Genomic DNA, 22599 nt, shown 5'->3' with positions numbered 1-22599 from the left:
GCTACATAAAAAAAAAAAAACATGCGAGAAAACTTAGATTAGCTGCTCATTATTTTTTTTTTATAGTGCATGTCCTTCATCTTTTGTTGAATTCAAAACAAAGACCAGGGCAGCTCAATATTGAGAAAACCACTTCTTTTTCTCCTCACTGTTTCTTGTTTGCCTAAACTCCTGTGTGCGTGTAATCATTGCAGTTCCAACAAATGATAACCTGTAGGCGTCATCGGCAATGAACTCACCAAATGTATTATCTGAATGCGGGGCATGGATGCATGACCCTTAAGGGCCCAGGAAATATTGCTTCCATACAGTTCTATGCAGGGAAAATGTATAATGATAGTTACACAAGTTACCCAAAATTCAAGATTTTCTTCAACATAAACCCAGAATAGACAGAATATTCGGTTTACATCTTCCAATAGAGAAAGGGGAAAAATGTCACCCGATAGCTCAAAATCTCTCTACAATTCTATTAAATGGTTATTGTTTTAAACTGAACAGAAACACTAACTGGTTTCCAAATTTACATTAACTTCCAGGATTCCACATACAAGTAGCTAGTTTTCTTGCGCCATCGCCCATGTAGTGGCCAGAAAAGTCCACAAGAGGGCAGATAATCACCAGAAACCACATGCATAAGCGCCAAGTAGTTTTGAGGAAAATGGGAAAAACGTCATCTAGGTTGGACGTTGTCTAATCATAGCAGACTATACCTGTTACACCACTTACTAAAATAGTATAAACTGTTAACCATCGGGAGATCTATGAGTTCATCACTGCCCCACACATTTATCAAATGACATAATGAAGCTTTAAATAAAGACATATGTTCCTAACAGATGGACCTAGTGATATTTACCATCCCAGCAGTGATGAAACATACATAAGAAAACTAACAGATTCATGGCTGTAAAAAGTCTGTCCCCTCCCATCAGGCTGGCCTCCGGTTCCTTCAGTGATTTTCACTTCATGACACCCAGGCAGTCAATGGATTATATTGCGTTTAAACTATATGCAGTCTTCTCTAAAGCATCAGCATTGCTAACAAAGGAGTAAACCTCCAGGTACCTTAGTGTGTGATGATACATGTGACACATGGCCTAAACAACACAGATCATTTCAGCATCTTCTCAAAAAATGACAAAAAAAATCCTAAAACGATACATATTACATACTACGAGTCGCTAACGGATGCAGGCGTGCTGACGGTGCCAAATGCAGGAGTTGTAGCCGTAGATCTAAGGCTGATAAAAATTGTGAACCCTTCAAATCTTTTGCTTAACCAGGTGCTTCTTTAGATTAGAAGTATTCCTGCTGCTGGCCTTGCACTTTCCGTCAGAAATATTGCAGCGAGCATAATGTGCATCGCATTTTGAAAAGTGGAGCCATACTTTCACGCCCTTTCTATCAGCAATGCTTCGTTGACGGTACCAATAACCACTGACGTCATTACCCTCTTGTGTGTGCAATGCTGTGTTCATATCCGGCATGGAAAATCGCCTATTCTTCCACTCCCTCTGTGTTACAATGATGTGTTTAGGTACCAAAATATGGTACCGTTTGATTTTACTGTACTTGGTAGTACTGACAGAATTTGGTCGGTACCTATAAAAGAACCGAATTCGGTACCCATCCCTATTCCCTTCATTCTCTTAGAGCCAAGTGGTAGCGGTGCTAAAATCTATATGAAAGTGGATAAATTTAGAAGTTATAATATAGATATTGAAGAGCCGCTTATCAAATCTTATCAATATGAATAATTAGATTTTTCCGAATCAGGATTCCCCTCCTCCCCTTACTGCAATGAGGTAAACTGAACAGAGAACAAAGTGAACATGCATGACCCAGATCAATGCGCTGGGTTCACATCCTGGTTCTGGTTCAGATTGTTGTTAAGGTTGTGGAGCGCTTGGTGGCGCTGGTGCCTGTGGAGGTGTATGGCGTTGGACTCTGGTACGTCAGTGGGTTCAAAAGTGCTGGACACCAGAGGCATGAACTGGCGGAAGATGCTGACGCTGCCGTGCCAGAAGGTCCGCTGAGGGAGCCGCCCGGCCAGGGTCCAGGCACGGTTTGTTGGATCGTATGCCTCCACTACATCCGACAGCTCGAACGTGTTGTCGTAACCGCCGGATACAAACAGCTTCCCTCCGAGGACTGCCACGCTGCCTCCGACGTGAACCTGAAAGATTCAAAACCCGGTCAGAAAAATAGAAGCATTTCCAAAACAAAATTAGGATGGTAAAGATAAAATTAAAGCTTGGAATGTATCTGAACTGACTACTGTGCTAAACCTTTTAATATTTTGTGTAACTATGTATCAGATAGTATCCTTTCCTTCAGTATTTCTAGAGCTTCTGCTGTGTTTGAACAATAAATCCATTAGACAATCTACAGCACTAGGAACGCCATTTCCTGCTTGTTTTTTGGGTTTTCGTCCTATTCTGGGTGCCTAGCCCAGTTTGTTTCACTACACTGGAGGTCAAAGATTACTATTATCACTGTTGCTACTTCCGCCTCTCTGCCTGCTCAGGCGCTTTTCTCCTAAGCTCCCTGCTTGCTTGCATTCTTTTACTCCTAACTTTTTATCTCTTAGCTAAAATTACAGAAATATTGGACTGAAACTACTTCTTACCAGCGACTCCCAAGGATTATTATTATTTTATTTTTTTCTAAAGGATTTTGATGTTTTTATAATCAAACTTGAAAGCAGGACAAGTTGACACCAGCTAATCAGCACAAAATGCCTCCCTTCACCACAAAGGACTTCGACAAACTTTTACAGAAATTTGCAGTTTTGGAGACGAAAATCCATCGACTAGAAGTGAATGTGGAGGTGAATATGGGGTACAACAATGATTCAACTCTGCCGGTGATCCCAAACAGTGACAGCCAGCTCAACAACTCAGCCGGCAAACAGAACACTGAGAATAAACCTACCGGCAGACCCCCCTGGCATGTTTTAGGGGCATCCCCAAAAAATCAAGGTGGACGACTCACTGGAAGATCTCAGCAATTAAATAAATTAGAATGGCCAGAATTACAGAGAAATGCCTCCGTTTCCCCTGGGAAAAGGAGACTATGACAGCAAGCTGCTGTCACAACAACTGATAGGAGTGAGACAGCTAGAAATAATGGAGTTCCCCTCCAAAACAGATTTGCTCCACTACAGAATGAAAACCAGGAAAATGATCCATCTTCTGAGATCAATAAAAGGTTTGAGAACAACCTTCACTTCATTCTAAACAGTCTTCTCCTAAATTGCCAGAGAAAAAGTTCCCCACCAGACCAAGAACCCTAATAGTGGGCAACACAGCTGTGGATGGGATTAAAAACTTCTGTAATAAGAAAAACACAGAAGTTATGATTGGTACCAGTAACGTCGTGTCTGATATCTCAGAGAATATTCTTGCAATCACAGAAAAGCGCCCGTCTCTAGAAAACCTTATTATACACTGTGGAGCCATGGATGACGTGGCTAAGAAAAAATCAGAAAGACTGAAGGAGGATTTCCCTCGTCTTCTGAATATTGTTGGAGGTCTCAATATCAAGGTGTTTCTTAGCGGACCCTTTGCACCAATTTTCTGTGGAGATGAGATTTTTTCCAGACTTCTGATGATTAATAAGTGGTTGAAAAAACATGTGCTACCACACCTGTGAACTTCATCGACAACTTTAATACAAGTCCTTCTCAAAATATTAGCATATTGTGATAAAGTTCATTATTTTCCATAATGTCATGATGAAAATTTAACATTCATATATTTTAGATTCATTGCACACTAACTGAAATATTTCAGGTCTTTCATTGTCTTAATACAGATGATTTAGGCATACAGCTCATGAAAACCCAAAATTCCTATCTCACAAAATTAGCATATCATTAAAAGGGTCTCTAAACGAGCTATGAACCTAATCATCTGAATCAACGAGTTAACTCTAAACACCTGCAAAAGATTCCTGAGGCCTTTAAAACTCCCAGCCTGGTTCATCACTCAAAACCCCAATCATGGGTAAGACTGCCGACCTGACTGCTGTCCAGAAGGCCACTATTGACACCCTCAAGCAAGAGGGTAAGACACAGAAAGAAATTTCTGAACGAATAGGCTGTTCCCAGAGTGCTGTATCAAGGCACCTCAGTGGGAAGTCTGTGGGAAGGAAAAAGTGTGGCAGAAAACGCTGCACAACGAGAAGAGGTGACCGGACCCGTGAGGAAGATTGTGGAGAAGGGCCGATTCCAGACCTTGGGGGACCTGCGGAAGCAGTGGACTGAGTCTGGAGTAGAAACATCCAGAGCCACCGTGCACAGGCGTGTGCAGGAAATGGGCTACAGGTGCCGCATTCCCCAGGTCAAGCCACTTTTGAACCAGAAACAGCGGCAGAAGCGCCTGACCTGGGCTACAGAGAAGCAGCACTGGACTGTTGCTCAGTGGTCCAAAGTACTTTTTTCAGATGAAAGCAAATTCTGCATGTCATTCGGAAATCAAGGTGCCAGAGTCTGGAGGAAGACTGGGGAGAAGGAAATGCCAAAATGCCAGAAGTCCAGTGTCAAGTACCCACAGTCAGTGATGGTCTGGGGTGCCGTGTCAGCTGCTGGTGTTGGTCCACTGTGTTTTATCAAGAGCAGGGTCAATGCAGCTAGCTATCAGGAGATTTTGGAGCACTTCATGCTTCCATCTGCTGAAAAGCTTATGGAGATGAAGATTTCATTTTTCAGCACGACCTGGTACCTGCTCACAGTGCCAAAACCACTGGTAAATGGTTTACTGACCATGGTATCACTGTGCTCAATTGGCCTGCCAACTCTCCTGACCTGAACCCCATAGAGAATCTGTGGGATATTGTGAAGAGAACGTTGAGAGACTCAAGACCCAACACTCTGGATGAGCTAAAGGCCGCTATCGAAGCATCCTGGGCCTCCATAAGACCTCAGCAGTGCCACAGGCTGATTGCCTCCATGCCACGCCGCATTGAAGCAGTCATTTCTGCAAAAGGATTCCTGACCAAGTATTGAGTGCATAATTGTACATGATTATTTGAAGTAAGGTTGGTGGCACGGTGGCGCAGTTGGTAGCACTGTTGCCCTGCAGCAAGAAGGTCCTGGGTTCGATTCCCGGCCGGGGGTCTTTCTGCATGGAGTTTGCATGTTCTCCCCGTGCATGCGTGGGTTCTCACCAGGTACACCAGCTTCCTCCCACAGTCCAAAGACATGCCTGTTAGGTTAATTGGTCACTCTAAATTGACCGTAGGTGTATGAATGAGTGTGTGCATGGTTGTTTGTGTGTTGCCCTGTGATGGACTGGCAATCTGTCCAGGGTGTACCCTGCCTCTCGCCTATAGACTGCTGGAGATAGGCACCAGCTCCCCCGCGACCCACTATGGAATAAGTGGTAGAAAATGACTGACTGACTATTTGAAGGTTGACGTTTTTTGTATTAAAAACACTTTTCTTTTATTGGTCAGATGAAATATGCTAATTTTGTGAGATATGAATTTTGGGTTTTCATGAGCTGTATGCCAAAATCATCCGTATTAAGACAATAAAAGACCTGAAATATTTCAGTTAGTGTGCAATGAATCTAAAATATATGAATGTTAAATTTTCATCATGACATCATGGAAAATAATGAACTTTATCACAATATGCTAATATTTTGAGAAGGACCTGTATTTTTTGGGAAAAAAGACAACTCTTCAAGCAAGTTGGTTTCTGTTTGAACAAGCCGGGTGCCAGACGTCTCACATCTAATCTCTTCTATTCAGTAAATAATCCGCCAGCAGCTTCGACCTTCAGCAGAGAACATGGAGTATCAACAACAATGATAACGCTGCCTCCAACAGCTCCAGCAGAAACAATCAGCCAGTTGGCTGAGAAAGAGAGGTCATCACAAAAGGTCGCCCCGTCAAAATCCACAGGAAAGGTGGACCCCCCCGTTATACCCCCAAAACCCAGACCCAGACCGACACCCCCGGTAAAGCCCCCTCACCCCAGACCCCGACCCAGACTGCACAGAACTCTCCCATCTCCCCACTGAGCCCACTTTTTGCTTTACTGGATTCTGATAACATGAAAAAAGCTCTTAAAATCCGGACCCAAATGGCTCCGACATCTTCTCCATTTAATACACCTCGTGGCCGTGGCCCTGCTACTGGACCAACATCTTCCAAATGCCGCAGAGCTCCACCACCTCCTAATCTATCTCCCCCTAATCAGGACCTTCAAATCACTTCTCTGTGATACAGAGTAACAGTGGTAACTCTATCAGAAATGAGCATGTCCAGGAAAAACAGCCTGTGTACAACCAGACAGAGTTAATATCAGCAACTAAGTCATATAAACTGGCTTTACTGAACATTAGATCTCTGTCAGGAAAATCATTTTTAATCAATGACTTCATTACTGACCACGATCTTGATGTTATGTTTTTAACAGAAACATGGTTACATGAATTTAATGAAGCTCCCATTCTGATAGAGTCGACGCCTCCAAACTACAAATTTCTTTGTGAGAGCAGACAGCAAAGAAAAGGTGGAGGGGGGGGGGGCACTTTGTTTAAAGATTTATTAGAGTGTTAAAAAGTATTTTTGGGCAAATTTGACTCTTTTGAATATTTGGCCCTCCAGGTAAAGAGCCTGGTCTGAACCATGTTCTTGAATATTTCCAGGCCTCCTAAGTCCAAAACAAACTTTATCAGTGATTTTAATGAGCTTTTATCTGTGATATGTGTTGATTATGAGTGTTTAATTATTGTGGGAGACTTCAACATTCACATGGACAATCCTGAAGACAGAAGTACAATAGATCTATGTGACACTCTTAGAAATGTTGGTTAAACATGTTAAACAGCAAAGGCACAAACAGGGACATATTTTGGACTTGATCATCACTAAGGGTCTAAACATTTCCAAGGTGTCTGTAACTGATGTTGCCCTATCTGACCACTTTTCTGTTATTTTTGAAAGCATCATCTCTAATGACTCAGTTTGCCAAAGAGACATGATAAGAAAACGCATCTTTAAGGACGGTGCTGCTGAAACCTTTAACCAGATTTACTCTTCTACCTCCACTTTGCCCTGTAACACTGTAGATGAGCTGGTAGAAAACTTTCATTCTAAAATCTCAGACATCACTGATTCAATTGCTCCAATTAAAGTGAAAGTCGTTTCTGGGAAGAAAATGTCTCCATGTAGAAGTGCTCCACCAGTCAGAAGTGAAAAAAAGGAGTGTTGAAAAGCTGAACGCAGGTGGCGAAAGACTGGACTCCAGGTTCACTATATTATCTATAAAGAGAGACTATACAGATATAACCTACAACTGAAAAATACAAGGGAATCTTTCTTTTCCGAGATCATCAGCAAAAACATTAACAATGCTCGTGTATTATTTGCCACGGTCGACAGGTTAACAAACCCTCCTGTAACTGTAGCATCTGAACTCCACTCTACCAGGGCCTACAATTAATTTGCTAAATTCTTTACTGAAAAAACCCAAAAGATCAGAGAGGCAGTCAGCACATCCACATCAACTCCAGTACCAATGTTGTCTCCAACTAGAACTGATTTTGACAAAGTGTCCCAATTTCACCAAATAAACTACAAAATCTTAGAAGAAATCGTATACCAACTAAGCTCTTCTTCCTGCTGTCAATGTTTTACCCACAGCTTTCCTTAAGAAAGCTTTGCCTGTAATAACATCTGATTTAACACAAATAATAAACACGTCCCTTTTGTCAGGTGTTTTCCCCCAGGCCCTGAAAGCACCAATTATCAAACCTCTATTGAAAAAGAGCAACTTGGACAAGCTGCTACTACAGAACTACAGGCCTATATCAAACCTCCCCTTCATCAGTAAGATTATTGAAAAAGCTGTGTTTCAACATTAAAACAACTTCCTTACAACGACCATCCGCTTCGATGTCTTCCAGTCAGGCTTCCTGCTCACCACAGTACAGAGACTGCTCTTGTCAAGGTGTTCAATGACATCCGTATAAATGCAGACTGTGGAAGAACCACAGTGCTGGCATTATTGGACCTTAGTGCAGCATTCGACACTGTTGATCACTCCATTTTATTAGAGCACCTGGAAAACTGGGTCGGCCTTTCTGGTACAGCACTCAACTGGTTTAAATCCTACTTGAAGGACAGGGACTTTTTTGTGTCAGCAGGTAACTTTACATCAGAGAGCACAAAAATCATGTGGCGTTCCCCAAGGGTCCATCTTAGGGCCCCTCCTATTCAGTATCTACATGCTCCCCCTAACTCAGATTTTAATAAACAACAACGTAAGTTATCATAACTATGCAGACGACACACAGCTATACGTTACAATGTCACCAGGTGACTATGAACCCATTCAAGTGCTGGGTAAAGGCTTAGAAGAAATCAATGCATGGATGTGCCAAACTTTTCTTCAGCTGAATCAAAACAAAACTGAAGTAATAATCTTTGGACCAAAGAAAGAGCGTTTAAAAGTTAGCACACAGCTTCAGTTTATACAGCTAGAAACCACCAGTCAGGCTCGAAACCTGGGTGTAGTGATGGACTCAGACCTAAACCTTCAGAGGCACATAAAGGTAGTAACAAGGTCGGCCTTCTATCACCTAAAGAACATAATAATAATCATCTTTATTGGTCATTGCACATGTACATTACAACAAAATTTGTCCTCTGCATTTAACCCATCCCTTATAGGGAGCAGTGGGCTGCCATTGTGCAGCGCCTGGGGAGCATTCTGGGGCTAAGGGTCTTGCTCAGGGACCCTGAGTGGCAATCTGTGGGATACGAACCTGGCCCCTCTGGAACGCGAACCTCCTGTTCTAACCACTAGGCCACCATCTCCAGGATTAAAGGAGTAATGTCTCAGCAGGACCTTGAAAGACTAATTAATGCGTTCATCTTTAGTAGAATTGATTACTGCAACGGTGTCTTCACAGGTCTGCCTAAAAAGTCGATCAGACAGCTGCAGTTGATCCAGAACGCTGCTGCCCGCATCCTCACTAGAACTAAGAAAGTGGAGCACATCACCCCGGTTCTAAAGTCCCTACACTGGCTCCCTGTAGCTCAGAGAATAGACTTTAAAATACTTCTGTTAGTCTATAAATCATTGAAAGGCTTAGCACCAAAATACATTGCTGACTTGTTGTCAGTGGATCAACCACCCAGACCTCTCAGGTCTTCTGGCTCAAATCTACTCTGCATACACAGAACCAGAACCAAACATGGAGAAGCAGTTTTTATTTCCTGTGCTCCACTAATCTGGAATAAACTCCCAGAAAACTGTAAAAGCGCCGAAACCCTAAGTGGCTTCAAATCAAGATTAAAAACTTATTTGTTTAGAGTGGCCTTTGACTGGGCCATCTAAACATTATTAGTTGCGTTTTCAGTCCAATTTTCCTTTCATTTTCTTATCCATTATTCTATTCTCTTTATTTTATTTTATTTAACTTTTTTAAATTACCTCTGTTTGATTTTATCATTTGATTTGTTTTTCTGTATCTGTGTTTATTTGCTTTGTGATTGTATTGTAATTGTATGTACAGCGCTTTGAGTGTCTCGTTGCTGAAAAGCGCTATATAAATAAACTTACCTTACCTATTATTAAAGCAGGCCAGCAAACAATCATCTGATGTGAAATACAAACCTGGTTCATAGGGCTAATTTTGTCCCACTCGTTCTTTTGTGGATTATAAACATCAACTTCAGCCGAGTCATCCCTGCAAATAGAGAAAGGCTGTTACTGACCAAACAGCCACTGCTTCATATGGACTCGTGCTCACTTCACTGACAACCGCAGCTCTGATGACTTTTCCAACCTGGTAAATCCTTCTATGGGTTGATATTCAGGCATTTTTAGCTTTTTTTTGTTAGAATAAACGAGTATGCTTATGATTTAGGATTGAGAAATGATGAGTTATCTTATTTGTAATAATTCATCAGTGCATGTTGTCAAGGTCTTTTCATATCTGCCTACAACAACAACAACAGAAACAAAAAAAAAACAGCCAGAGCAATTTAAAACAGAGAACCAGTTGGAGACCACTCACCTAACAAAGTAAATGAGGCCATTGAGGGTCACCGTTTTCGGAGTGAAGGACCACGGAGGCAGCTGTCCACAGTTCACCATGGTCCAGCGGTTGGTGTCAGTGTCGTAGCTCTGGATGGCTATCGTGTCCTCACCGGTCAGAGAGCCGATGGCATACAGGCGCCCGTTGCATGCGGTTGTGGAGCAGTTGTCCATTGGATGCAGCATGCCTGGCAAGGCCTCCCAGCAGTCCAGAGCTTGGTCGTAGCGCTCGGTGCTGTCTGACGCCACCACGTACAGCTGGCCCTTCAGCACACAGGAACTGTGGTACTCGCGGGCCTTCAGCATGGGGGACACCTCCGTCCACTCGTTCACACTGGACTTGTAGCGCCACACGCCGTCGTAGAGGCGGGAGCCATCAGATCCACCTGAAGAACATGAGCATTTTGACCTCAGACAATTTTACTCATATGTTGAACAGCGATTTAGCTTAAAATATGTTATAAAAGTTATGGGGATAGTCTTGGAAACTCCTTGGAGAGTAAATAACATCCTTGCATGCTGAATGTCTGGTTAGCAGACAAGTATCTACCTGTATAGCGTCCTTAACAAGTACATAGTCACGTCTGTCATTGCAAAGAACAAACAAAAATGAACGCAGTATAAATAAAAACTCTCTCCTTGAACAGGCAGGCAGAATTAGATGAGGTTAATAGGCATCTGTTGTACCCCCCCCCCCCCCGCATTTCATAGCTCTAAATTTAGACTCCACCAACTTAATGCTGCGAAGCCACAATAGTCAGCTGCTACTAAAGCAGTTTTACAGACTCAAACTGTGCATCTGCTGCACTTTCATGTTTTTATACAAAGGCAATAAATTCAAGATCAATCAATAGAGACGAAGTTATTAAAAGGGTCTGCACAGTTCTTTACACCCATGCTTAGTCTTTGTAGATGTAGTTTTATTTAAGATTACTCCACACAAAGAAAATTTACAGGTGCAGATTTTACATTGTTCAATTAGTTTGTAAATGACTTATCTAGACCATGTCTATTCAGCTCAAACCGCATATTTTCATACTTTCTACAGAAAGATGACATTTTCTCCTCACTGATGGTTAATCAGACTAATCTGTTCTTGTTTAGGTCAGTTAGTACAACCAACATTATTTCCAGTCGCTAAATGCCAGAATAGACAGAGGGAAATTTTTTATTATTTTTTACTTTCTTCAAGTTCATAAGTTTGCATACATTTCCTTAATATTTGGTAGCATTGCCCTTTAGACTGTATGTGGTGTGTCAGACATTTTAGTTATTTTCCACAAACTCCTCACAATAGTTAGCAGGAATTCTGGCCCATTCCTCCAGACAGACCTGGTGTAACAGAGTCCTGTAAGCTTAGGGTTATTATCTAGCTGGAAGACCCATTAGTGCCCAAGCCTCATCTTTCTGGCTTCCTGGAGCATAGATGGTGAGATGCAAGCAGGTGAGCATATAATGTAAATGCCTTTCACAATTTAACATCCAAACCGTCAAGTCTGTTAAAAAAAATCTATATCTAAAAAAATGAATGAGCTGCACTAACACGGTTGCAGAAATCCTTAAACTAAAACCTCTTTTAATTTAATTAAATAATTCAGTTTTTTATAGACGTCTATCAGCCAGTTCTTCACTTGGTCAATTTCCTCCACTTTTCCTTCAGATCTATCAGATTCTGAGGACATCGCTTGTCCACAGTCAGATTTACTTCTGAATTCTCCAAATCTTTACTTTTCTTCCCCTGAAGTCTTTCTTCTGTTGATTTTCTAGATGTATTAGTGGACTGTTTTGCTGAAAGAGAAAATCCACATTCAACTTTCTCGTAAACACCTGAAGGGTTTGGGTCAGAACCGACTAGTAATTGGTACAGTTTCTAATTTCATCCACTTTGACAAAAACCCCAGATTCATCTGAAGAAAAGTAACCCAAAAGCATAATGCTGCCTTCACCACGTTTTACTGTGAGCATAGGTGTATCTCTGGTGATGTGCAGTGTCTGAGCACCAAATAGATCATTCATAAATAATCACAAGAAGGTTCTGATACTACAGGACCAAACACCAGCTACAGTTTTCCCACAGTAGATAGCATCAGTCTGTGCACTCATACTCCAGCCCAATAAGCAGCAGCAGCAGGACTGACACCACCTCTATGCAGCGTGATGCTCTTCCCTTAACTAGAGCCAGACGGTAGAAAAGGAATGATGTGGAGGTCTTCCAAGTGAATAAAGGTGACAAAAGTAAAGCTGATTATGCTCAGCAAACTTGTAAAGATGAGGGTCAAAGTCCAACGCTTCCCACTAGCAGTTTGATAAAATATCTAAAAAAAAAAGAAAGAAGAAAAACACTAAGACAACGCCGAATAATAACTACTTAGCTAGCAGGAGCAGGAAAACTGTCAGGTATGCAGCAAACTCTGGAAAAGTGGGCAAAGATGTCGAGGGACACCCCAAGCGTGGTGAAACTAACATGCGGCGCCTACCCTCTACATTCGCCTCGCTGACCAGCTGATGATGCAGGATTCTGACATCTTCTCAGGGTACGAGATCCCTAGCAGCCATCACATCACACACACAGCGATGCCCAAACTACACAAGTTTCAGCAAAACCACATCCACCACCTGCTGCAAGGTGTTTCAGCCCTCAGCTTCACCACTGCAGTGTTAGCCTGGTGTCGCTCATCAGCACAGTGGATACACAAAGACTGCACTGCGTGGAGCATCGTCCTGCATGCAAAAGCCAAGCCATCAAGGGCGAGTCAAATTTAAGAGCTGTCCTTAAGTGACACATGTGGCAAGGCTGGAAAGAAGCAGTAAATGTTCAAATGAACTATTGTTTTGTATTTAAAGTGATTCTATGGAGGTAAAACAAATAAAATATGTACTGTCAGTAAAATGTGACTGAAAATAAAACAATTTCAAATAAATTGAAACTATAATGGTTTTAATTAGTAATTATATTGCTACTCTGTATTGACAATTACTCATATGTGGGTTCTTATACTCTCGGCAATGCTTTCAGCAAAACGACACCAACAAGCAAGAATCAGAAAATCCTACTCAGTAGGACAATCTTTCTGATTCACTACAGCTGATATTAGGTGTGCATCCAGTAAGACTAAATGCTGAAACTGAATAAAAAGCACTATGTATAGAACAGAAAAAACCTTTATTGTTTTTTTTATTCTATTCTGTTCCACGCACACTGTTAGAGGGGAACCTGGCGTAACAAGACACAAGTCGTTTTTGCAGCTTTTATTTTTATGTTTCGCGTTTGTTTGCTTTTCCCAAAAAATGTACAAGATACACTTTAAGTTAAATCTAGAAAATGTTTTGGAATTATTCATGTTGTCATTTTAAAGTCAAAAACATGACTTTCTAACAATGTTCAGTTTTAAGAACCAGAACTGAGCATGTCAGTGTTATGCAATCCAGTGGCACTGTTATATCTATAAATGAGGTGATTAGTTAATGCTGCTAAAATAATGCCACATCATCAGTTCCCTTCAGGAGCCAGAGGATCAAAGTTCAAGATCTGGTAACTTTTCTATTTTGGGCTGTTTTGAAGAACAGGGTATTCCAGTGTTAATAATGATGACGACAAAAATAGGACGACTGCTTTCCTGGCAGCATCTGCATCGCCTCATCTGCCCTCCTCAGGCACAGGGAATATTAATGGAGGTTGCAAATTATTAATAATTTAAAAACAATTCAGGGGCAGAAATGGAAATCTGCACTCTGACTTTAAGATAACTATAACTCCAACACACACCAAATATGGCATAGTGGGTTCAACTTTAACAGAGCTGAAATATCTGCTTTATTTACATAAGAAAGATTATGAAACTTTTTACTTTAAAATATATCAATACTGGTTTTTTTTTTAATGACAACCAGCCCCCTGATCAGAACTGTGTTGAAGAAAGTTCATTTGGGCTTCTTACCTGTGACATACATATCGTTTCCGAGGGCAGCAATGCTGTAACCTCCTCCAAGGTGGTCGGGAAATTCAGCCAGGTAGCGCCACTGACCAGTCTGAGGGTTGTAACAGTCCACTGTGACCAGCTCATCACAGTCCTGGTCACAGCCTCCAACCACCACCAGGATCTCCGCCAACCCCGTAGAGGGCCGGGCCCGCATGCGGTGGCACGGTCTGTCATGGCGGTCATATTCACAGGACTGGAAGCTGCGGGCTTCATTCACCATGCGGAGGCAGGTGGGTGACAGGTAGACGAGCGGGTCGCTCTCCACATGGGCCAAGAGGAAGAACCTCCTAACGAACGGGAGGCGGACCTGCTGGAGTAGCTCGGGCCAATAGTGCAGCCGTCGCTGCAGATCGGCCTTCACCCACCACACAGCGATTTGATAGACCGTCTCCTCCTTGTCCACGCAAAGCTCATCGTCAGACACAAACTCCAGGAGGCGCTTCCATGGCAACCGCTCAAAGTCTGTCCCTTTCGCCAGCTCCATTATGTTCTTGAGGACGAAGCGGCGCGCGTTGGCCGCCAACTCTCTGCAAGCGTAAGCCTCAGCAAAGTCTTGGATCTCTAAGCAGTTGGACACATCCAGACTTTGCTCCAGAAAGGCACAGCAGGCCTCTTTAACCGAGGGGAACTGAAACAAATCAGCCGTCTTCAGCAGGAGGTCCACGTTGTCCTGAGTGACTGTGACCCGACCTGTGTAGCAGAAGTCCACCAGTAAGCCTAAAAGCTCAGCTGACACCTCGTGTAAAACCACTCTGTCCATTACACTCTCCCTCAACGTCCCAGTGAACATGGCTCGGAAGTAGGTGCTGGCGGCAGCCAACACCGTGCGGTGGCAGTGGAACTCGCGGCCCTCGGCGCATAAAGTCACATCGAAAAACTTCCGTTCGGCTCGTAGCTCATGGATTCCTCTCAGAAGGTTGAAGGCATGTGACGAATCAAAAAATGGTAGCGTGGACGGCTGTGTCTGGAGGACTGGTTTCTCCATCTCTCCTCTCACTGTTTCTCACTGCTGGACGAGCTCAGAATGGGGATTTGGTCTGAAATAAACATCAAAAATACTTGTTAAGCAGCAGCCTTGCTCACCATGAAATTTGCTTCAAACTCCTACGTCTTTATCAGCCAAGTGTCAGATTTTCTTCCATATCCGACACTTAAATGAACCGTAAAACTTACCAAACTAGGTTAAGGTTTTCAGAAACGACTAAAAGGATTTTCACAGCTACTTACACAGTTTACATACACTCATCGCTGGTGTAAGTATTAACTGTTAGCTTTTAATGAAGCATTTTCTTGTTCTTTTTTTCAGTGTGAAATGATTATAAGAAGTAGTATTTCATGACATTTTTTAAACAAGAATTGGGTGCACAACGTTGAATTTATTGCAAACCTTTTTAATTCACACTGATTAAAAACTACACATATATTTTGTAAAATTCTTCTTTCACTACCAATGTTACTAGTTTAATGCACAAAATGTGTAGAATGATGAAGATGAACTGACACAACTGGGCGTTTCAACAGGAAGATGATCCTGAACTCATGTTGTGCAATGCATAAAGCAGGCTAACATTAGGCTTCTGTGGCCACAACCACAACAGTATTGAACATTTTTTAAGTATGTTTAAAAGCAGGGTCCATACCAGGAAACCAACCAATTAAAACCATCTGTAGCACTTCTGATAAGAAGAGTGACCAGATATCCAGGTAGAATTATGCCACAAGCTCGCTGTTAGCTACAATATGTTTCCAGTTTTCTGCATATAACCACATTTTAGTGGAAGGTTGATGAAAGCTTCTATGTATTATATAGATCCTTTTCAGAAAAGAGAAACTTCACATTGAATAAAGCTCAACTTGAGCAGTCTATTCTTGATTTTAATATGAATTGAAGGTGGGTGTTGTCTCATCATTCCACCCTGGAATAAAAGCGGTTCAGTTGCTTCATTAAAAGCCAAAAATAAAATAACAATCACCTCCATGATAACTGTATAACCTCTGAAAGGAACATCACTGCAGAAGGTGACGGTAGTGTTTTGATTGTGTCATTTCTCATTACAGAGTTGTATATTATGATATAAATTGCAAATACGTTTAAGATTATCCATAAATAAATGTATGAATTTGGATTTTCACTGCAAAATAAAATGCCTCCAGTAAAGCATATGTGATTTACAAGCTTTTAACAATCTATGAAACCCATATAGCACAAAAATAACAACAGATAGCTTGTTTTTATTTTGTTCTCCTACCTGATGAGCCCCTCCAGGCTTGTTACACAAGTAATAATGTTGAACAGTGTAGAAAATACGACAGTGAAGTTCAGCACGACTCCTTCGACCAGCTCCTTCGATGTGTTTAAGAAAGAGAGCTCGCTTGTGGTCTGCAGCTATAAATACGCCCGCAGTATCCATTTCCAGACCGGAGTGGGGGTTGGATTTTGGGGAGAACACCTAACAGGCATGTGATCTGACGCTAACAGTCAGACACCCCCCACCACAACCTCTGGTATTTCTCTGCGGTCACTCAGAGTGAGTAAGGAGTCTTTATGAGACGAGCCAGCAGAGCCTTGGCCTCCTTGCCACCTGCAGTGTTGCTTCCTGTTCGAATATCCACTAATCTCAGCAAAACACAAATTTCCTCTGATCTTACAACTGAGGCAACAACATCACCTGCTTCAATTTTATAGGAAAATAAAATCATTGTTTAATGAGCAGAAGGAAAACCTAAGAGTCTTCTGGGATAACAGTGTTACACCAGACTTTATTTGACTGCCTTGGAAATTTGCTTTCAAGACTACAAAACCACTGACGATGACTGTGGAGACCTTCTCTGAGCTTCATCTCAGGACAGGATAACTTCTTAAAGTACACAGGTATCTGCTTACAGAGACTTGTATTGGGTTGTTGTAAAGTCCCCTGTCCTTTGGCTGAACGGCAGCACACATTCCACACCCAGGTTCAACAATGCAGCTGTGTAGGGATCAATCTTCTCTCCTGAGGGCAAACAGAGCCTCATAACAAAGCGGAGCGGTAATAAAAATGATTACGAATGATGAATGGAAGGACCCAAATATATTCACAAGTGTCTGAATTTGCTAATATTCTTAAAAAGAAAGAATAGTAGTCTTTGTACAGGGGAACATGGCTGATAGGGTCTGATGTTGTAAACATAAATCACAGAATTCTGAAAAATTAGTTCTGAAATTTGGGCATAAAACAGGTCCATTAATCCGTCACATCAAACCCCAGAAAAACACTTCGCAGAACTGGGAACTGGGAAATGCTCTGTGGATGTGTACACAGTAAATTAAAAACAGACTCACTGTATGTGAGGCTTATGCACAGTGTGTGTTTTCCATCCACCGGTTCCATGTGCAGCACTGCCTCCTGCTGGTACAACCTTGCAGTTACACCCAAATATAGTTCACAGCCAGGTCCATAAATAGAGACAACTACTTTTGGTTCTTTACATTCCCACAATTATTTTTAAATAAAGCAACTCCAGATCCAGTTAAAGTGCAGACTTTCAGCTTTTCGACTGTAAAATCTCATTGACTAATATTGTTTTTTTCAGGTTAAAATCCATTGTTTTTTCCTCACTACAATCTTTATATAATGACTTAAATGTCAAACTGTGTAGAACAATCCACAATCATAACCGGCCCACTTTTATAACAGGCCCTTGCAAAAAGTATTGATATCCATTAGAGCTACACAGTCTCTCAAATCACAATCATCATTGCAATATCAACGTTTGCAACTCCGCCCAGAGTATGATTACTTGGATGCATTACTTGGTTGGATATATTTTAAGCGGTATGCATTCACACTTTGCAAGGCGATAATTTATTTGGCCTGGTGGATGGACAAACTGCCCTTGGTGAACACCATTTGTATTTATAGCAGCCGAGATGCTGAAGCTGACAGAAAATTGTAAAACTGCAATTATCAAAGGGTCAGGAAAATGTGGGACAATCGATACCATCAGAATATTGAGTAATGGGATCGTAATTTCATGCTTATATGGTAAAATGCAGCCCTAATATCTATTGAGCTTTATCCTAACTACCAATTTTACTGGAAGTTATGATAGCTATGGTAGTTATTAAAGAGTACATGGTTTTCAGAAATTCTTGATAAATGAAAACCCGAAAAGTGTGATGTGCATTTGTGTACAGTCCCCTTTAATCAGACCCCTAAATAAAATCGGGGTGAAACCAATTGCCTTCAGAAGTCACTAAACTAATTCTGCAGCACTGGTTTTGATTCAGGTTTGTGAGAATGAAGACAGATGCTGAGCCTAATGAAACCACCCAAGTGGAAACACATAAACCTACAGCCCTCCACTGCTGAGCCCGTCCTGCCCTTAAAAAGGCAACCCTACACACTCACCTCATTCCCATCTCTCATCTGTTGAAGGCCAGCACAAAGCTACCCGAACTAACACTAAGATAAGACGATAGAAAGGAGGATGTGTTCTTGCTATTTTGTTGCAGTCATGATTACCCATCTAAATAGCATGTTTTTATTCAAAGCTATTATGCAACCATCTAATGGCCACTCTAATCATTTTATTCTTTTTAACTGGTAAGTTTGAAGAGTTTTAAAGAATCATGTTAACTGTGACACAAAATGACAAATGCCACAAGGATGCCTGAAAGCATTAGATATTACTCCATAATTTATATTGATATATTAAGTAGTATTGCTTAATGCTTTATCATGTAGCTGCAGAAATACTACAAATCTGTCAGTGGGATGCTCTCTGCTAGTGCTGTTATATATTTGCCAACTAGAGCTGCACAATATATCAAATCGCAGTCGTCACCACAATATCAGTGTATCGCAATAACAAACGTCTGCTTGCATGCAACATTTGGTAGGCTATTAAACTTTAAGTGTCAGGCATTCACACTCTGCATATCAATAATACTGTATATTTGATCAGTTGGACGGACTAACTGCCCTTAATGCCCACTACTGATGTATATTTGTAGTGGCTGAGATGATAAAGTTCACAGGGAGTGGTGGGAACATTGTTTCATGGTAAAGCAGGGTGCTAAAACAGTAGTAAACAATGAGGGCTGACACTCAGTTAATCTATTGGCTTTGTTAAACACAACTACATGAGCGACTTTTAGCAGCTTCCAACCTGGATTCTGAAGCATTTACATCGATACAAACAGATTTCTGCCAAAGAAATAGACCCACACAAATAACAATACCCACACCATAATTAATGTTGCAGATCACATTATTGTAGCTGTGACAATCAGTATGCTCTGATATTTTGGCAGGTGTGTAATACATTTTGTTGTTTAAAATAAATTGTAAACTGTGATTTTAAAAAAAATAAAAAAATATCAGCAACAATTCGGATGCCATTTTTAAACTTAGGACATGCATAATGTCTTGGTTTCACTTCGACAGCATTTGTAAGTGATTAAATAGTTTTTTTTTTTTTAAATTAAGACATTCAAAAGGAACTAAAGACGTCTCAGGTTATGTATACATCATGTCAGATAAATACAAAGACACTCTTCCCTCCTCCAAACCATATATGGTCCAGGATCATATTCAAATGTGAAACATCTGATTATACGGTGCAGCTCTGTGCTAAGAACTACCTAGAGATGTGTCAAGGAAAGCCAACATTAACAAAATTAATTAGATGAAAGCTAACAGTGTGTATCTCTTTATTCTTATAATCTCATCTATTTTAAACAAACCTACGTGCAAAGCTGTTTATTTCCCAAGTAAACCAGTTAAACAACGACAGGCAGCAGAAAAGTATTTTAGCTAATTTACACGGAGCGTTTGGTTGTAGACACAACGTTTAAGCTAAAAATCAAACTGCCCGCTGCCTTGACGAGATTACGAAACACATAACGGGACAGACTTGTTGTTAGATAACTTACCAAAGCGTGAACTCTCCGGAGGACAAAGAGTTTGGAGAATAAATATTAAAGATGATATTCCAAATCGAGCCGAAATTAAAGTTTGACGCCGTAGAAGTCCTCGGCCTCGTCTGCGCCATGACAGCCTGTTCTGGAGAAAGTGATGCCTTCAGGTAGCGTCGTTAATATTGGCATTAAACTGAAAAACATAAATATTATAACATTTCATTCGTCAAAGTTGTATAGTTTTATAAAGCAGAATTACATATTTTATATTATAATACATCTGTCTAAGCCTAATTGTATCTTCTTCACATAACCTGGGTTTGATGTTTAATGTATTATGCACAGATTGTACATTTTTTCTTGTTTATAAGTTAATGTTTTTCTTTATGTTTTTGTGACAGAATTGAATGCAGACACTGCAAGAAAAAATACGTAAATAGAATCAGCGTTAGAGCACTAAGTTGCTTTATATTTTCTGGCAAAAAACACGAATGCCTAAACTTTCAGAATGAGTTTAAATGCACCTCAAACCTGGATCCTTCCTGCCCAGAGCAGGGATGTCCAAAGTGCGGCCCGGGGGCCATTTGCGAACCATAGACCGATTTTGTGCGGCCTCTGACTTGAATTCCAGAATAATGCAAATTGGTGCTCCAACACAGGTGGTTGATGCAGATGGAGACTTTTTATTATTATTATTTAGGGCAAAATCTCCTTTTAATTAATTAATTGAACTTAGCTAAATACAGCAAGCACTCTTGTTTTTAAAGCAAGAGTGACCCCAAATTCTGTCTTTATGATTGAGAATAGACTACATTTTCCTTTTTAATCAAGCCCAAAAAATTGCCACACTAAATTACTTAGTTATTAAGGCAAACATACAAAACAGTTTTGGGATCTACAATGATTTACTCATACCTTTACTACAAAAAATCAGACTGCTTTACTTGTTTAACTAATATATTGCATGCTTAGTTTATTGTTGAGCAGTTTAAAAAAATCCCCATATTGTTTTGTCATTTTATTTTTTTTGGTAGATTTTTTGGCCCATGATTACTTTTGACTTGACGATTTTGGCCCATGTGACGAAATATTTGGATACCACTGGCCTAAAGAGAAGGGCCTGTGTCCTGTCGGTTATCGTTACTTCAGGTTTACTTGCACTATTTGGGCTGTTTTCAACCCTTGCAATGAGATCCAGTTTGAGGATGGCTGCTCATGTTGGTTTTGAGATGTACAACCCTTCATCTGCCATTTCCTTTTAGTCAGTGCTCCCATCATGTAAAACTCTGAGTTTGAATTTTTTGATTAAAAGCATAAGGGTGTCAATAATACTTCCAGTCATACTTTTTAGCAATGTTGGAATGTAAAAAATATAATTGGATGCACTTACATGCTTGGAGTTTCACATATTAGTACAGCAAGGATGGTCAATTTCTAAGAAAATGGCTTTCTTTATAAGGACTAGAGTGCCTTACAAAAATATTCTTATTCCTTGAACTTTTTCGTATTTTTCTGTTATAAACAAATCTTTATAAAGTGTGCCATGTATTTGATTCACTCTCTGAGTCAATACTTTCAGAACCACTTTTTACTGCAATTACAACTGTAAGTTTTTGGGTGTACGACTCTTCCTGCTTCGGTTTCTCCTCTAGACCAATCTAGCTATAATTGTATATACATATTCATATACATATTCATTAGGTTATCTTTATAAACATCAAAAATAAAAACATCGAAGCATGTATTGTGTAGCACCTGGAGCAAAAGATGACGCTGCGTTCTCGACAGCGATAAAAGCTGTTATTCTTCTGCACTTTAACATCTTTAGTAACTCAAAATGAGAATCTAACTTAAAGGACTTGGGCAATAAGAGTTGATGATGGAGAGAAATAGACTAAAGAATGCAATAGCTAATGCACAAAGACAGTCTGCATAGTGTTATATGTGCACAGCAGAGACAATAAAGTGAATGACAGTGATTGTAATAGTTGGAAACAGGGCAGGTGAAGAGTTAGTAAAGAGACTGCAGAGCGTAGTAAAACTGAGCTGTCAAAGAGGCAAAAATTGCAAACCAGACCTAAAATCTTAATCCAAAAGACCAGCCCTCATGTTGTACAGTGTAAGAGATTATCAATGCCCTGGTCTTTTGAAATAATGAGGACTCGAAGGACTCCTTACATGCATTACTGATTTCTCTTGATTGTGGACTTTTCATCATAGGTTAAGCTGATTTGGAGTCAAATACTCATAAATCTATTTTCCATTAGATTCATTCTTTTAGGTATTTGGTCAAATGCAACTAAAGAACTACATAAGGGTTTAATCAGTTTAGCTGTATACTGTAAATTACATTTCGACCGTAAGCCATCGTTTTAGTGATCTTAGGAACAGTGCTGTGTTTGCAAATATGCTCACTGCATCTGTGAGACAAGCTCATATTTCAAACTGAGGGCTGGAAATGAGAAAAGTCCCACAAGTCTTCCATCAGTGTAGTAATTAAAACTCCACACCTAAACGCAGACGTCATCAACGCTGCACTCATCTCACCGCCTGTACATTCAGAAAATGTGTTTTGCTCAAAGTTGCATTATGAAAGAAACAGTATCCTCAATAAGCACTCTTCTTTAAATGGGTGTTAAAATTCATAATTTAAATGT

General features: G+C 40.7%; 1 protein-coding gene across 2 annotated transcripts; it reads right to left on the bottom strand.

Moving 5' to 3' along the window:
• klhl21 (kelch-like family member 21) lies at positions 1–20110 on the bottom strand. Of its 2 annotated transcripts, none has more exons than XM_047391332.1 (5): positions 19958–20110; positions 13999–15077; positions 10041–10446; positions 9638–9710; positions 1–2179 (listed from the first exon to the last, which is right to left on the bottom strand). In XM_047391332.1, exons 2-5 carry the CDS (start codon positions 15023–15025, stop codon positions 1850–1852), a joined length of 1836 nt encoding a protein of 611 aa, XP_047247288.1. In that variant the 5' UTR covers positions 15026–15077; positions 19958–20110; the 3' UTR covers positions 1–1849. The 2 variants fall into 2 exon arrangements, with proteins under 2 accessions (XP_047247288.1, XP_047248120.1); XM_047392164.1 differs by lacking the exon at positions 19958–20110 and adding an exon at positions 16290–16426.
• Positions 20111–22599: the final 2489 nt, after the last annotated feature.

The sequence above is a fragment of the Girardinichthys multiradiatus genome, chromosome 1 (assembly GCF_021462225.1).
Source record: "Girardinichthys multiradiatus isolate DD_20200921_A chromosome 1, DD_fGirMul_XY1, whole genome shotgun sequence".
In the NCBI taxonomy this organism is placed as follows: domain Eukaryota; kingdom Metazoa; phylum Chordata; class Actinopteri; order Cyprinodontiformes; family Goodeidae; genus Girardinichthys; species Girardinichthys multiradiatus.
Note: the sequence above shows the minus strand (reverse complement) of the source record. Positions and strands in the feature narration are given on the sequence as shown.

Coding starts and splice junctions, on each gene's coding strand:
- klhl21 (XM_047391332.1), bottom strand. CDS start 15,025: ATGGAGAAACCAGTCCTCCAGACACAGCCGTCCACGCTACCATTTTTT. Junction 10,447..13,998: donor AAACGATATGTATGTCACAG/GTAAGAAGCCCA, acceptor CATGTTCTTCAG/GTGGATCTGATGGCTCCCGC. Junction 9,711..10,040: donor GGCCTCATTTACTTTGTTAG/GTGAGTGGTCTC, acceptor CTCTATTTGCAG/GGATGACTCGGCTGAAGTTG.